This window comes from Pollicipes pollicipes, unplaced genomic scaffold (assembly GCF_011947565.3).
Source record: "Pollicipes pollicipes isolate AB1234 unplaced genomic scaffold, Ppol_2.1 Scaffold_2555;HRSCAF=2994_pilon_pilon_pilon, whole genome shotgun sequence".
NCBI classification, from domain to species: Eukaryota; Metazoa; Arthropoda; class Thecostraca; order Pollicipedomorpha; family Pollicipedidae; genus Pollicipes; species Pollicipes pollicipes.
In genome coordinates this window covers 44,416,765-44,430,378 of record NW_023596136.1, presented here as the reverse complement: position 1 = coordinate 44,430,378, position 13,614 = coordinate 44,416,765, and the positions used below count along the sequence as shown (strand labels likewise).

General features: G+C 51.5%; 2 protein-coding genes across 2 annotated transcripts in view; both read right to left on the bottom strand.

Moving 5' to 3' along the window:
• Positions 1 to 4,798, bottom strand: part of LOC119101698 (synaptogenesis protein syg-2-like) — an 83,149-nt gene extending 78,351 nt beyond the window's left edge. Inside the window, exon 1 of the mRNA XM_037225116.1 lies at positions 4,792 to 4,798. Coding sequence (XP_037081011.1) covers positions 4,792 to 4,798 — 7 coding nt within the window. The remainder of the gene's footprint in view (positions 1 to 4,791) is intronic.
• Positions 4,799 to 4,985: 187 nt separating this feature from the next.
• The window catches only part of LOC119101687 (uncharacterized), a 49,188-nt gene continuing 40,559 nt past the window's right edge, over positions 4,986 to 13,614 (bottom strand). The window contains exon 4 of the mRNA XM_037225107.1: positions 4,986 to 5,029. Within this exon, the coding sequence (XP_037081002.1) occupies positions 4,986 to 5,029 (44 nt within the window). The remainder of the gene's footprint in view (positions 5,030 to 13,614) is intronic.

Genomic DNA, 13,614 nt, shown 5'->3' with positions numbered 1-13,614 from the left:
AAAAAAAAATTACATAAATCACGGAAATGCAGTGCTTAGATAATTCAGTTCACCTCGCGATTTATTCAGTGTTTGATGGATCCCACCACAGTACCTGATACCCCTACATTAGAAACGGGTATGTCGCAAACGTGGTCGGCAAGGACGAGCAATGTGCCTCGCACTAAACTAAACCCACATGTTTAAGCGGCCAGGGTATGGTTTAACGACAACTCCTACGACGAAAAAACAAAGCATGATTTCGGCTGCTGGGCGCGTGCGTTTTGTAAAAAAGAGCCGTCACAAAACAAAGCAACCGAGGCAACTACATATTTGATCAAATTGGTGGTAGCGAACACTGAGAAAACAACGTTGAAACGGTGACGCAGAGTGATCAGACCTTATTTGACTATCTTATGCATTCCGGGTACGTGGCCACTTCATGAGGCGATTTCAAACGACATACCGGTTCGTGTGAGCTTGTTCGATTTTGCGCTGCGAGACGATTTCATTGATTGTAATTTATAAATAATCATTCTAAGCCAAACATGCACCCATTTTTTCGAACAATGACAACTTAAACATAAAGGCGCAAATTGCTTCCGCAGAACCCACCGATCTGCAAGGTTTGGCTCAACTGGGATCCTCACACCTAGCTTCAAGACTTCATTAACAACTCCAATAATCATAGGAAGCCAGATAAGATAGGTTGTGTGTAGATTAGAGCCTTATTAGCGTAACTAACGCGAATGCAACGCCTCAGGTACATACCTAAAACGCACTGCAGCTCGAGTTTCCCCGCAGCGGAAACCGACACGCCTAGCATGCTACCTCATCGTAAGAACAAGAGTTTTCAACATCATTTCCTACAACTACCGTTTTGCATAATAACACAAACACAGGGTTATTAGTAGGATCAAATTATTATTTTTTAGAGGTTTGCCTGTATTTCAAAGTGGCATGTCCCGTCATAAAAATTAATTGGAAGGCGTGCTGGGCACCGTCGTAGGATATCATTTCAGTTGGTTGCTGACGGACGTGGGGCTGCAGGTAAACCACATAATTGTGTGTTTAATTCCATGTATTTATTCATGACATAGCACAACTGCAATGGGTTTGCAAATAACGTCTAGGGGATACAGTGTAAGGCCTGCTGAACTACAAGCTCATCGCCATGCAGTCTTATCTGCATTCTAGGGACTTGCCCACTGAATGTTGGATTGCGCGTTACTTGCCCAGTTCACATAAGTTGTCCAATTTGCCTGCGAGTCTGCATTATGTTACAGCTGATGCTCCTCTTTTGATTCCACACGTCTGCTGGTAATTGAAGATGGGTGTTGCCGATATGGATGTGTATGGACTCAGCGACCCTGGCTGGTCATCCGATAAATGATTGTGACCCGAAATACCGTGGCAATAGCTTCGCACATTCAAAACTTTTACATTTGAATGACTAAAATCAAGGCGTCTTGTGTATTTTCTAATAACCCAGTCATCCGAGATCAATCCAGGTCAAAGTTGCATTTTTCTACAATTTTTAGCCTGAGCGTCATAAGACTTAAACGACAAAGGGACCTATCATACAGCTTGAAAATACATTTCAGACACGTTCTTCCCATTGATGGGGTTTTTCTTGTTTATTTGCTATAGTCCACACCATCCCAGAAGGACATATTGACATGTTATGATTCAGTCAAGGGCTTGAGCGGATCTCAACCAAAACACCCAATCAAATTCGGACGCAACATTTTCAAAGGGACCAAAACCACTTTGACCAACAAACTGCATTCTGACATGTCTGTCAATGTTGCATGACCTGGTTGCTCAAAATGCCTGTTATCGCTGCATGAAAAACTGTTTTGTTCTCACAACTTTTTGTTGTTTTCGTCGTAGTTTTGAATACATTCAGGACGTCGTTTCCAGATGGCCTAGTATATTTACATTTATTATCACTTAAGCTGGATTACATCAAACTGTCAGGAGTGTCTGAAGGAGTGTGGCTGAACGTCACAGCGAGAGCTCATCATTGAAATAATCTGAAGAAGATCACGCATTGCCATTGCAGCCCATACCATCAAAAATGGTTTGATCATGAACTTACATAACATGGTGAAAAGATGTGGAGGCTTTCCAAACCATAAAGCACGCGAAATGGCAGAGGAGCTATCCCCACACTGCCCAACTTGCTCTGTTGGATCACTTGCCACAGGGAAGCCATTAGCAGGTCCAGCGAACCCCTGGTCGGATCTCATGCAGCATTTGAGAGAGAATACATTTATAGCATGTAAAACGAGCGTCGCGATAACATAATTTGATATGCAGCTCAAGACTAAAATACCACGGCTTACTGGGATTGATGCGTAAATCGCCCCCGGACGTAGTACCAATATATCTTTCATGACAACCTCGGCTCCTAACGCGTCGTTTAATGCAACAGTGCAGTGTCCATTGGGCTATCGCCCCGCAGTGCTTGTGTAAACGTATGTGATATGAAACTGCAACATCCGTAACTATGGGACACGAGGATAAAGTCATATTCACTGGCTGTGTAATATTTTGTTTATTGCATTGGCACGTGTTATGTAGCTTATTGCAGAATGACATTCTCTGGGAAGCACGCTTCGAAGAAATGAAAGAAGGCGAAATTTGTCCTCTTGCTATCTCTACTTCCAGTAATACTTAAGGCATTCATTTTTTCAGGAAATAGGGCATAATGATCATATATAGAGTTTCGAGTCGATGTAGCAGTGAGTCAGGGAGTTTATGGTTAAACTTGACAACGAATGGGTGGGTTCATATGCCAACTGTCAGTTACGATCGAAAATATTGTGTATGAAAAACACCGAACCCGTAACACTTGCAAGTGATCAAAGCGATTGATGCTATGTATGAGCCAAGAACAATGATGATGATTGATATGATATGATCAAACCACATGATTATGGTGTGATTACTGGTTATAAGGGGTGAAAAGTTTGAATCGAACCTAGGTCAACGACTAACTCACTGTATGACTTGGTCAAATTGGTAGCGCTCATTTTCTAAGCAAGCCTTTCTCATAACGACTGGGGTTTCTCAGATCACCACACACACACACACCACGCACTCACACGCACACGCACACGCACACGCACACGCACACGCACACACGCACACACGCACACACACACACACGCACACACGCACACACGCACACACACACACACGCACACACACACACACACACACACACACACACACACCACACACACACACACACACACACACACACACACACACACACACATGCACACGCAAACACGTCTGAACTGGCCGAAGCATGACATTTTTCCCATCGAGGCCGTTCGCCGTGCTTTTCAGCGAGCAGCGGCGCCAGCCTCCGGTCGCTGATTATTGCGTGACGAGGTGGTTCAAGGTCGAGCTGACTGAAGGGTGCGTTCGATGATAACTTCTCTTTGGAGAAAAAGCTTGGAGAGTGGTCACTCTCTCGCGAATGCCTCTGTCCATTCAACGGAAGGCCCGGTACGCCGCGGGCGCTCGTTCGCCGTTGCAGCTGGTTGGCATCGCGGTAAATGGACATTCCGTCCTTGTCAGGTTGTAGGTATAAATAGTCCGGAGCGGTTTCGGTCAACGTCTCCTACTGTTGTCATTAGCAACACCAACTATAGTTTGGTGTTAACGGCTTTTGATTGTGCTGTTTGAGAACAATAGAGAACCGGCCTGCGGTTTCGTCTCCGTCTCCAGTCCGCGTGTTTGTCTTTACACCTAGCAGTAAACATAGCTTTCCAATATCAGCAATCGACCAAAAATAGCCAATAAAAATAACACACCATATTTCATTCAAAATCAGATGGTGCACAGGGAATGGTGCACTGGACGCATATCATTATTGATTTGTATGTTCATGGAGATGTCACTCGTAAAAAGACGGCCTCGGCGGACGCGCGGAATCAAATGGGCCGCTGCAAGGTTTTATTGTTGTCCTATGTATGTGTTGTGCCGCCTGCCCGAATGCCATCCGCAGCTGCTGCGCTCGCCGCCATGTTTTGATCCCGCCATCGGGCATCCATCAAGGCAGCGCGGCGCCGGGCATTTATCAATAACACCACTTCTCTCGCCATCGGTCGCGCCCGCCGCGCCCCAGACGTATTTTTCCGCTGCAGTCGCGAGGACAATTTCGGCGCTAAAAAGCGCGTCGGTCTCTGCCAAACCTTCCGAATGCGCCGCAGCCATCAATCCAACCCCAAGTTGAAAACAGCTGGCTGGCGCACGACAACTGGAAAGGGATACGTGATGGAGGAGGGAGGAGAAGAGCGATGGTTAGATAGAGAGGCAGCACGGAACGAGAGACAACGGAAAAGGCAGGGGGATGGGAGGAGGGGGCCAGGGGCGACAACCACAGCCATTTCAGGCGGTGAGCCTGAGTAGCTGCTACCGTTACAGCAACAAGGGTTGATATCATGTCCAACATACATCCATATGCGTGGCGATGACTAAGGGCTGTGTCCAAACCCGAACGCTTTTCATTCCCAATCACCCGTTACCCATCTGGCGCCTGTTTTTCAGCACTTGAGTTATAACTCACCTAAGTGCTGTTAATTAGTGTTTCAGAAAGATGCATACACCAGCTGACTGTTACTTTGGCAGCTGCACAAGTAGTGCGAATGAAGCCAACTGTGACTAAGAGGGACGCAGTAATATTATGTAGTGTGCATTGAGCAACCCACAAAAAGTCATAAACGTATTTCGCCATACCTGTACCCATAACATAATTGAGTTCGAACTCTGCATTCAATCTAGCATATTACCCACTCCACATGGTTGTCATGGATTTACCCAGTCCGTGCAGTCCTTAACGCGCAAAACAAAAACAAAGCACCAGCGTGATGGGAGGTGCACACGGACGGTGACCTTCCTCCGCTGAACTCGGACGGTGCCTACCTCCCTGACCTCGCAGATGAGCCGAGCTGTGTCACCCTCCTTATAGGGGCCGGCCGTGGAGGAGATCATGCCGCCGGTTCGTTGAAGAGCCGCGGCTGCTGCGGCGGCACTGAAACACAGCAAGCGGACGGCGTCAGGCCTCGCAGCCGGCAGCCCGGTGTCAGGGCCCGGCGGCGTGGCGGTGTTGGTGAGCCATTCTCCGACCAGGCGAAGACTCGCCGGCGACCACAATGATAACTTGACTTTATTATCAGAACTGGGTATGTGCAGGGGGACGTAGGAGCGGTAGGAGGGGCCATACTGACCGCGTCTTTTGAAAGCTTTGGGTTTCAACACGTAATATTAACATACACATGGCAAAACATAAATAAAAATACACAAATCTACCTCATTTCCAAACAAACCAGCACCCCGTATTGAAATACAAGACAATGTCAGACAGCCTTGACCTACGATGTTTATCAATGGACGTTTTAAAAGCGTGGATATGTACGCGTATTGCCAATGCAACTTATTCAGTACGGAAACAAACAATATGCAACACAACATGTAAACTCGCACAGCTCAACACCAGCATAACATCGTGAAGAGTTAGCGTTTGGAATGGGTGCCGTTTTAGTTTACATCGAGACTTTCGTGCCACATCAAGCACTGAGTCGCGCGTGGGAAACACTCGGGCGCCAGCACACCGGACGCCACGTTCGTATTTTCGTGTGTGTTCGGCGAACTTCGCCGGGGAAGGGGTACTTTGCATGCAGGTGAGCACAGTGCAGGAAACTTTAGCAGACTCGGGATGCAGGAGAGAAGGAGACCAAACTTTGTTGCACTCGGCGGGGCGTAGCTTGAGTGGCAGTGCCAGCAGGGCGTGCTGCCATTGTGCCAAGCCGGAAATTCATACTCCGTAGCCGTGCTCACAGCTTCCAGGAGATTGGCTTCTACAGCACGGCTCCCTGACCACATAACGCAGCGACAGGGCTTTTTGAAACTCTGAGGCGAAAGGCATGCCTCCATTCATTCACAGCGAGCCTAAGTCATATTTCTGGCGCGATTTCAGCGCGAAAAACAAGCTTTAGTATTGACCGTCCAAACACGCTTCAAGTGCTGGTGCCTGTGCGCGGCAGGGTGCCGGAGTTCGGTGGCGGCAGCCGTCACTAGCGGGCGCTGGTCCGGATGACAGCCGTCACCAGCGTACGCTGGCCCGGCCGACAGCCGTCCACCAGCAGGCGCTGGTCCAAGCGACAGCCATCACCAGCGAACGCCCCATCACCAGCGGACGCTGGTCCTGACGACAGCCGTCACCAGTGGACGCTGGTCCTGACGACAGCCGTCACCAGCGGACGCCGGTCCTGACGGCTGGCGACAGCGCGCTCTTCGGCAGCCTCCATTTTCACCAGCGCGCCGGTGACGGCCGACAGCCGACGACAGCGTGACGACAAGCGCACCCCGCGGACCTGCTCGTGCCGGCCCGCGTGACGACAGGCACACCCCGCGGGCCTGCTCGCGCCGGCCGCGTGACGACAGCGCACCCTGTGGATCTGCCCGTCGCCGGCCGCGTGACGACAGCGCACCCTGTGGATCTGCCCGCGCCTGCCGCTGTGACGACAGCACACCCTGTGGATCTGCCCGCGCCGGCCGCGTGACGGCAGCGCACCCTGTGGATCTGCCCGTGCCGGCCGCGTGACGACAGCGCACCCCCGCAGATCTGCCCGCGCCGGCCGCGTTGCGACAGCACACCCGCGGGCCTGTTCGCGCCGGCGGCGTTTTTACGCCCTCCAAGGCGGTGACCGGGCGACCATTGGTGGCCCGCCGGCCTGTCCGGCGTGTGATCAATCACGACATTGCCACAAAGACGGGTCGGTGGCGGCGACTTTCCGCCACCGCTGGCGGCATCGATTGCCCCGCTTTCCTTCCCCTCCCCCGTGGCCCCGTTCGCTGTCACATCATTTGTCGACGATGGTGGCCCGAGCGAAGGTCGCCCGGCCGCTCGCCCCGAGCACCGCAAATACGACCCAGCGGTCCCCCTGGGACGAGGGCAGGAAGGACACCCATCGCGCCCGAGAGCGGAAACCCAGGAGAACGCAGAGCCGCCCGCAGGCGGTGACGCAGCTAATGAGGCAGAAGACGATGACGCATCCCATAAAGTGGAGCGTGAATGTGTCAACTGCAGTGAGGCTCTGCGACGCCATGCTGGTCGACGTGACGACATCCGCCCAGAGCTGAAGCTTCGGGGTGGAAAAGTGATGGTGGGAGCTGCTCGTACTCCTCATGTCCAATTATCTGACAGTGTGAGGACGCTACGCAGCTGGTCAAAAAGGCGCCTCATCTAGAAGAGCGTTAGCCAGCGTGAGCAGAACGTAGTACGTTGCACCTGACGCCGCGGTTCCGCCGACACGCTGACAGCTGCACGGATGAATATGAGCAGCCTACCGGTGCGCGAGAGCAGAGCTCGCCAGAGGGTCACCCCATGCCACCACCATGCCATTGCATGTGCTCCGCTGGCGTTGTTTGTCAAGTGTGATATTGCTGCCATAGTCCATTGACCTTGCGAGTTACATCCAAGCTTTTTGTATGAAATGATCAGCCATTCAATCGCCTACAGCCATGCAACGTCTGGTGTCGCTTACCGCGTCATTTGGCATTCATTCGGGAAAAAACATATCGGCATTCAGAGAGAGCCCCAGCCAGCACAGACTACTTACTGTGCTGCGCTGGCTTCGTTTATCAGGAGTGATATTGCTGGTATGGTATACGACTGCTGTACCTGCAAGCTGAAGTGTGATGTGCGCTTCAAAATTCATGCTGACATTCGTTTGAGCAGTACACCACCCGGCGCTACTCAGGCTTGGCTCTGAATGGCGCTTGCATCACCACTGATACATAAATCAGTCGCTTTGTTTAATTATGAAGCAGTCGCGTGGGTTTAATGAATGCGAGCTTTAATATTTAAGCTGATATTGCCTCCATCTCGATAGCCGTCAGATAGGCCAGGCTCGTAAAAAATGCATGGTATTCAACGCATAGATGACATAGCTGCACGAGGAGGATGGCATTATCGCAAGTATCGTCATGAGAGTGACACCAGCTCATTGCAATTCAAACAACTTCCTAACGAAGTCACGCTTTTGCAATGACCCTTTCCCTGAAACAACTTAAATGTGTGTGATTTTGGGAGGTGACGGGATGAAGACACGGAAGGCAAGTTCGATTGAAGAAGATAGCTATGTGAACAAGATAGTCGTTAGTCCAAGTGGAGCTCCAAACCGCGGGCTTTGACCGACCCAGGCTGACCATTTGTACCAAGAAGGAAGATTGCAAGATATTGACTAGCTTGAGCTCCCACCAGCGGGGCTTTACATATGCAGAACGGGTGGAGTTCCGTGCACCGTCATTTGATGCATACAGGCTGGATGGAGCCCGCCGTCGCCACCCATTCCAGCTAATGACATGGCGAGGGATGGCTGCAGCCGTCGGCCGGGCTTGCACGCCATCTCCGCGTTATCTCGTCACATGGCAAACTGCATATGGTGGCCGGCGGCCGCGCCAGCACCGCCAGGTATGGAAATAAAAATGTGCTCGGGCGGGCCGTGGCAGCGGGAAGTGCGGGCCGTATCAGCGGTGAGGGCGGCCGTATCAGCGGCGAGTGCCGGCCGTATCAGCGCGGAGTGTCGGCCACATCAGCGGGGAGTGCCGACGGTATCAGCGCGGAGTGTCGGCCGCATCAGCGAGAAGTGCCGACGGTATCAGCGGTGAGTGCCGGCCGTATCAGCGGGGAGTTACGGGCCTATCAGCGGTGAGGACGGGCCGTATCAGCGGGAAGTGCGGGCGTATCAGCGACGAGTGCCGGTCGTGGCAGGAGGAAGTCCCGGCCGTGGCAGCGGGGTGCCGATCGTGGCGGCGGAGTGCCGGCCGTGGCAACGAAGAGTGCCAGCAGTGGCAACGGAGAGCGTCGGCCGTGGCCAAGGCCGGCCGACATTCTCCACCGCGGCGGCCCGCGTTGGCCAAGACCAGACGGCTGCTGCGTCGTATTCAGCCGGCGACTGGGGTTGCCGGCGGGCAGAATCCACTGCGCAGTTGTGTAGCCTTTGAAGTCAGGCGGACGTCATCAGAAAAACAAGCAGTCCTCGGGCTGCCATCATTTTGGCGTTCCAATTTGCGGGCGGATTGCATCAAAGCAGCTTGATTGCTACGTTTTAATTTGCGCGTGTTTTGCGAGGATTCATCGCTGACGAGATGTAATATTTAAAAACACAAATCGCCGCGAAAGGTGTGTTCTGATACTTGCACCGCGGTTTCAGTCAGAATAAGGCCTGTCAGAGGAGACTGAGAGGATGTAGCCCCAACCATGTGATCCAGCACAGGCGGCGTCGGAGAGCACCCAGAGCAGAGGAGCATGGGTTACAACGCCAATGAACCCTGGCCGCCAGTGCTGGCGCTGGTCATCCTCAGACCTAGCGATGGGTTCGGCGTTGATAGAGAGCAGCGGTCGGCCGTCGGCGGCCACGGGCGGCTATCTCACACGTCATTGCAGCCGGCAGCTGCGCTCAGACGAACGGCCCGCCTGCGACGTGCCGCCGCCGCCCCAGGCACTATTGGCGGCCAGCGCCGATCGGTCACCACCGCCCAGCTATGGCGCCCCGCCTCGGACTTTGAGGTAAATTGGTGCCGACATCTGCCGCCCTGCCGACAATTTACGACCGCCTCCTGGGCCGCGACGTAGGCGGCCGCCGCTCGTGTCGCCCGCCGGCGTGGTGTCACAATTCCGCCGATGACACCGCCGCCAGGGCATGAAGTGGCGGCGGACGGTGTGGCGCCGCTAAAAACGCCGCGTCGGTCGCGTCGTGCGGCCAGCTGCGCCTCCAGATGGATGTTATCTGAAACCGAACGACGCCCAGCCACGCCCGCCCTGATACATACGGCCGGAGTGTACCGCGCAAATGGGCCACTCGCTGTCGACCTGTACGTGACGCAAACAGTGAGCAAAACGTGGCGTCAAGCACGAGTCCGGGTCGGCATGAAAGGCACTTTTCAATATAGGGCTTTGTGTTGAAGAGTTTGCACCTTTTACAAACCACGTTTCAGTGGCGTAAGTAGTGCGGTTGGAAGCAATCTACGCCAGCTCTGACTGCCATGACACCGTTCTATATGCCAAGCCTTTCGCTTTTTGTTAATAGATTGTTCTAGACGTGTCGACTTAAAAATGGAGCAAATAAGGGACTGCACACATTCGCCCATGTCGAAGCGAACATTTTGCAAACAGCTTGGATCAGAAAAAGCGGGTAACTGTTAAAATGAAAGAAACCACACGGTTTGGGGAGAAATGCGATGTGTCTTGGTGTTGTAATGGTGGTGTATTTTTGTTAACTGGATATATAGCACAAAAATATTTCTTCTCAGGGGCTTCAGTCTGTTCAAATAGGAACTTCTGAATGTGCGCTGTTTCAGAACGTAATCGCTTATTGATCGCGTCAATATTGCAGTTGTTTACAAATTCATGAGAAGGATGAAAATGCAATGGGTATTGGGCATATAAAGCTTGCTGGGGAATTATTTCACTACAAGTATCTTTGTTGAACGCTTTTAAGCCCGTTTTCATGTCTTAAAAATATGGAGGTAAAATTCCCCCAAACCACCAGGTGAATAATCGCATTAAAAACAAGACATCATCTCACTCACGATCTCAAGATATCATAACCTAACGAGGGAGGTATGCATTTGCATGAGCCTCCATGTACCCCACGCTTCTATACAACGAAGGCACACTGGTTCCGAAGAAAGAACAGATGCCGTTAAAACATTCCCGCTGCCACCACACCTCTTAAGCAAAATGTGCGGTAGAAAAATACGACTGATCTGAAAAAGTGGCGAAACCAAGTCCTAAAAGGACGCATGGGTTGCAGAACGGTTTTGGGGCAAGCACCTGTGTATTATTGAAATGGACGGAAAATTGATTTTTGGGTCGGTGGAAATGCAGTCAATTTCCGCGGCAAAAATGGTTGCCATAGCTTTTGAAGCAAAAGTTTGTGATGTTTGTGTGGAGCGTTATTGTTGTTCGAGTATAATGGAAATTATTAGCAAGCTTTTACGTTCAAGCGTGAAACGCATCACAGGCCTACCGAAAAGCAAAACTTGCGGAACCATGCCCATCACTCCATTGCCGAAATCACTTCAGTTTATGCTAAAAAAAGAGCACAACGGCTGGTGGTGTATGCCTCGACGCCCTTTATGACTACCCTCGATTGCCTTTATCGAGACAGGGAGCAGCCACTCTTGATTTGGCTACTGATTTCATCAACGCCGTCGACTTATTTGTAATGTTGTGTACGGTGTGTGTGTTCTTAAGCTTCGTACTTGACGCACTCTGTTCATCGCTCACTTTCTCTAAGGACGCAGTTGCTCTGTGAGCAACAAATTTACATCACAAATTTGCCGACGCGGTCTCCTTATCTCACGGCACAGAAATAAAAGTCAGCAAACGCCCGAAAATAATGAAATGCGTCGGTACGATCCCTCTACGACTGGGGGATGCGCGACAGGAACAAAGAAATGTTGCTGCGAGTTCCATGTGAGTTGACAGCCCAATAGGTTAGTTAAACGGGGTGCTCTGCAGTTGAAGATATCGAAGCATGTGTAAGGCCTGATGAGATAAGCTCACTTTCAATTAATGGTATGATTTAAGTAAAAAGATTGCTCTAGTCAACGCCATTTCTCTTCTAATAAAAATACTCCTTAATACGTCAGTGAGTTTGGGTCATCGTACGTTGCATAACATTGATTAAGAGCCAATTAACGGCCACTACATCTGGAAATCGTGTCCATAAACGTCAGGTATGAACAAACTCGACAATCTATTTTTCCTTGGTCTTGATTGCCGCATAGCTGATGGAATAGTAGGATTAGAATGACGTCATTATGGCGGCATGGATGCCTGGGTGATCGTGAAATAGTTTCCCAGAAATAGTGTGCACATCTTCGCGAGTGTGTAGCTCAGAAACCCGAGGGGTTTTGGTCTTAAGAAAGGCAGAGCTTTGAATTGCATCGATGTTCTTCAGGATGGCTATTTCAGCTCATAACCCAACACAAATTTGAAACACCTGCTTTTGGTTACACATCTTGAAACATTACATTATATTATATATATATATATATATATATATATAATTATATACTTATATATATGTTAATACGAAGGGGTAAATTAATTTAACCTGTAATTAACGCTGATACTCGTAAGCATCCTGTGTGAAGGTGCTATACTTCAACACTGTTACAATAGATCACTGACGGTTTTGATCGCCAATTGTTCCACGTTTCAGTTCGAGCAGTTAGTTTGCTGAACATGAAAAAACAAAACACTAGCTTCCTTCCTAATTGGCAGGAAACCCTTCGATTTGTGTTAAAATCGTCTATATTTCATTTGGCATTTATTTAAGTCAGTCTAACATGTTTATTGCAGCCTGGGCTTGATAGGAACCTGAATGTTATTTACGTTACTATGCTACGTTTTTATTTCCATGCTGTCCCAGCTCACGCCTAAAATTTATATCGCAGCATTATTCACCCAAGAAACTCCAGAATAGAATTGTAGTGGTGGCAGGGTAATTCTCCCCCCGAAATGAATTGTGTTGACCAAAATGATGGCCCGAATGAAGGACTATTTCAAGATTACAAGAATCCATGTGGGAGCCTGCCATTTGGCCGGGGATGTGCATCGCTGATGGTCGGCTTCCAACGCATTGAAAAGGCCCGGAGAAAGAGGGAGGCGAGATAGAATCAGGGAATGGGGAGAACTTCAACACATAGCGCACGGGTATCACCATATCCAGCTTTGACTTAAATTACGAACCATCACAGAATTCATAAGCAACGATCAGAGTGACGCAGTACACGGCTTACGTCTCTTCTCAGCCATGTCTTCCCGCCTACTAATCATACCGGGGAGCGTTCACCGGGCGGCGCGTTCTCGAGACGCCGCATTGACGCGCCACATGCAGGCGAAGTTAACGAGACCCCCCTCCCCCGCCGAGCGGGTTCGGATGGATCATGTTGGCTTGCCGCCCCCGTCCGCCGCACGGCCGGATCACGCCGCTGACGAGATCAAAACGTCGGGTCGGACCGACTCGGCCCGGCCCGACGGCAGCCCGATGGCCCGACCCGGTGGCCTGGCCCGACGGCTGCCCGAGGCCCGCCACTAAGGGGCCCACATGAAGGGTCGGACCGACTCAGCCCGGCCCGACAGCAGCCCAATGGTCCGGCCCGACGACAGCCCGATGGCCGCTCCCGACGGCAGCCCGATGGCCTGGCCCGACAGCAGCCCGATGGCCCGGCCCGACAGCAGCCCGATGGCCCGGCCCGACAGCAGCCCGATGGCCCGGCCCGACAGCAGCCCGATGGCCGGCCCGACAGCAGCCCGATGCCGGCCCGACGGACAGCCCGATGGCCCGGCCCGACAGCAGCCCGATGGCCCGGCCCGACAGCAGCCCGATGGCCCCCGACAGCAGCCCGATGGCCCGGCCCGACAGCAGCCCGATGGCCCGGCCCGACGGTAGCCCGATAGCGGCCGCTACTGGATGGAGCCATCTGCGATACCCGTCTGATGGATCTACTGCTGTCCCCGCGGGCATTACGGCCATCAATTTAATTAAGGGGATAGAGCTGAGGGCATTGATCCGATGATCCCATACGGCCGGTAGGTAA